The sequence below is a fragment of the Mizuhopecten yessoensis genome, unplaced genomic scaffold (assembly GCF_002113885.1).
Source record: "Mizuhopecten yessoensis strain PY_sf001 unplaced genomic scaffold, ASM211388v2 scaffold10769, whole genome shotgun sequence".
NCBI lineage: Eukaryota > Metazoa > Mollusca > Bivalvia > Pectinida > Pectinidae > Mizuhopecten > Mizuhopecten yessoensis.
Window position 1 is genome coordinate 18,167 of NW_018408712.1, and position 2,893 is coordinate 21,059.

The window sequence follows — 2,893 nt, forward strand, 5'->3', positions numbered from 1 at the left end:
GACAGAAGGACGACGTACCAAGGAGATATAGACAGTTGTTGACATGCAGACGACGGACGACGTACCAGGGAGATATAGACAGTTGTTGACATGCAGACGAAGGACGACGTACCAAAGAGATATAGACAGTGGTTGACATGCAGAAGAAGGACGACGTACCAAGGAGATCTGGACAGTTGTTGACATGCAGACGACGGACGACGTACTAAGGAGATATAGACAGAAGGACAAAAGGACGACGTACCAAGGATATATAGACAGTTCGGACAGAAGGACGATGTACTAGGGAGATGTAGACAGTTCGGACAGAAGGACGACGTACAAAGGAGATATAGACAGTTGTTGACATGCAGACGACGGACGACGTACCAGGGAGTTATAGAAAGTTCAAACAGAAGGACGACGTACCAAGGAGATATAGACAGTTGTTGACATGCAGACGACGGACGACGTACCAGGGAGATATATACAGTTGTTGACATACAGACGAAGGACGACGTACCAGGGAGATATAGACAGTTCGGACAGAAGGACGACGTACCAAGGATATATAGACAGTTGTTGACATGCAGACGATGGGCGATGTACCAGGGAGATATAGACAGTTGTTGACATGCAGACGATGGACGATGTACCAGGGAGATATAGACAGTTCGGACAGAAGGACGACGTACCAAGGAGATATAGACAGTTGTTGACATGCAGACGAAGGACGACGTACCAGGGATATATAGACAGTTGTTGACATACAGACGACGGACAACGTACCAAGGAGATATAGACAGTTGTTGACATGCAGACGATGGACGATGTACCAGGGAGATATAAACAGTTGTTGACATACAGACCACGGACGACGTACCAAGGAGATATAGACAGTTGTTGACATGCAGACGAAAGACGACGTACCAAGGATATATAGACAGTTGGGACAGAAGGACGACGTACTAGGGAGATATAGACAGTTCGGACAGGTGAACTGAACACATCTTACCTTTAGTTTAGTGTTGTTGTAATCCAAAAGAACAATACGACCGTCAGTCAGATCTGCAGCCCCGAACAGCCAGCAGCGTTCATCATCTGTTGTCAATGCAGCTGAGAATTCCCCGTGGAAGCTCAATTGTACAGGAACGTGACTATATGTTTTCATTAACAAGGCGTTTTTTCTTGAAGAATCTTGTAAGGTTTCATAAAAGTCACTTTCGGTGACGTCATCATATTGACAGGAGCTAGATAAATCATCTTGAATTGATAACTGACGTAAAGATAGTGTTGATAGAACATCACTGGAGTTCACTGTTGTACCGAACGTGTGTCCTTCAGTCAACCTCATGCCGACGTTATCATCCTCGAGGAAGTCTGATCCCATATAGAGACTCTGGGTATCGTCATGGTCAGCCATACTGTACAAACAAGTAATAGAGACTAGTACGGACCTGTCTGATGAAGTTTATTAAACAATAAGTGTAACCCTTCCCAAACAACTGGACGGTGTATTGATAGTAAAATCTTCAGCATTCAAATTGAAAGCATTTTCTTTGTGTTCACATTAACACCATGTTTTAAATCGTGCCCTGCTGGTCGGAGATCACCTGCTTGTACCCGCTGCACGTGTCGTTAGAGGCGACTTATGTGTAAACCCCCTAAAGAATTGGGGACTTGCTTTTGTGCCCTCAAATTCGGGACACAAAAGTGACAAAAATAAATCTGCTGCACCAATTGAAACGTTTGTGATCTTTTATTTTTCTTTCTACTTCTATCAACCTTTTATTTCCTAGCGTCGTGCTTTGCAATATCTTACTTCTGGCTTTAATATTGAACATTGCCCAGGTGAGGAAAGCAAAGGGTTCTGTCCCAAGGTTGTTACATACATAATAAGCCCTTAAAAGGTAGTTATTATTACCTTCTGAACGTTCAGCATTTAGAGTAATGGAAACGAGTGGTTCACGTTTGTCAGTATAATTTGATCGGGATGAATGCTGTGCTGGGTGCCTTCGGCATGGTAGTTCAGTGAGATAGCACTATAAAGTCGGCATCAGATCAGCGCTATCACAAGGAGGCAACTACACCAACATACCCTGTCTCCGGAACACATACACACATACACGCATTCACAACACATGGAGGCACGTTCTTAAATCGCCTTAGCTGTTAAAAGAACGTTAAACAAAATAAAAACAAACCAAATTATCCTGATATCAATCTGATGCAAACTAAATTTCAAACATATATTCCTTTAAGATATATCCGTGTATTACAAGTTCGCCATTTAAAACTCAATACAGTGCAGCCTCAGCCAAACTTTTAAAAAAATGCCTCCGGAACGTTTACAAGCATCGGATTGTAATCCGTTCGTTAAATCATACCACAACCCTGAAGCACGAGATTTGTGAATTGTTTTCGTGCTAATCATAACTCAACGGACTAAACCAGTGTATACACACTCCTAAATTTCTTACCGGGTGATAGTACTCAACGGACTAAACCAGTGTATACACACCCCTAAACTCCTTACCGGGTGATAGTACTAAACGGACTAAACCAGCGTATACACACTCCTAAACTCCTTACCGGGTGATAGTACTCAACGGACTAAACCAGTGTATACACACTCCTTAACTCCTTACCGGGTGATAGTAATCAACGGACTAAACCAGTGTATACACACTCCTAAACTCCTTACCGGGTGATAATACTCAAAGGACTAAACCAGTGTATACACACTCCGAAACTCCTTATCGGGTGATAGTACTCAACGGACTAAACCAGTGTATACACACTGCTAAACTCCTTACCAGGTTATAGTACTGAACAGAATAAACCAGTGTATACACACTCCTAAACTCCTTACACACTAAACCAATGTATACACACTAAACCAATGTATACACAC

At 42.7% G+C, this 2,893-nt stretch overlaps 1 protein-coding gene across 1 annotated transcript in view; it reads right to left on the reverse strand.

The window, feature by feature from the left end:
* The window catches only part of LOC110462274, a 17,880-nt gene that overhangs the window by 7,202 nt on the left and 7,785 nt on the right, over positions 1–2,893 (reverse strand). Inside the window, exon 2 of the mRNA XM_021516179.1 lies at positions 995–1,403. Coding sequence (XP_021371854.1) covers positions 995–1,403 — 409 coding nt within the window. The remainder of the gene's footprint in view (positions 1–994; positions 1,404–2,893) is intronic.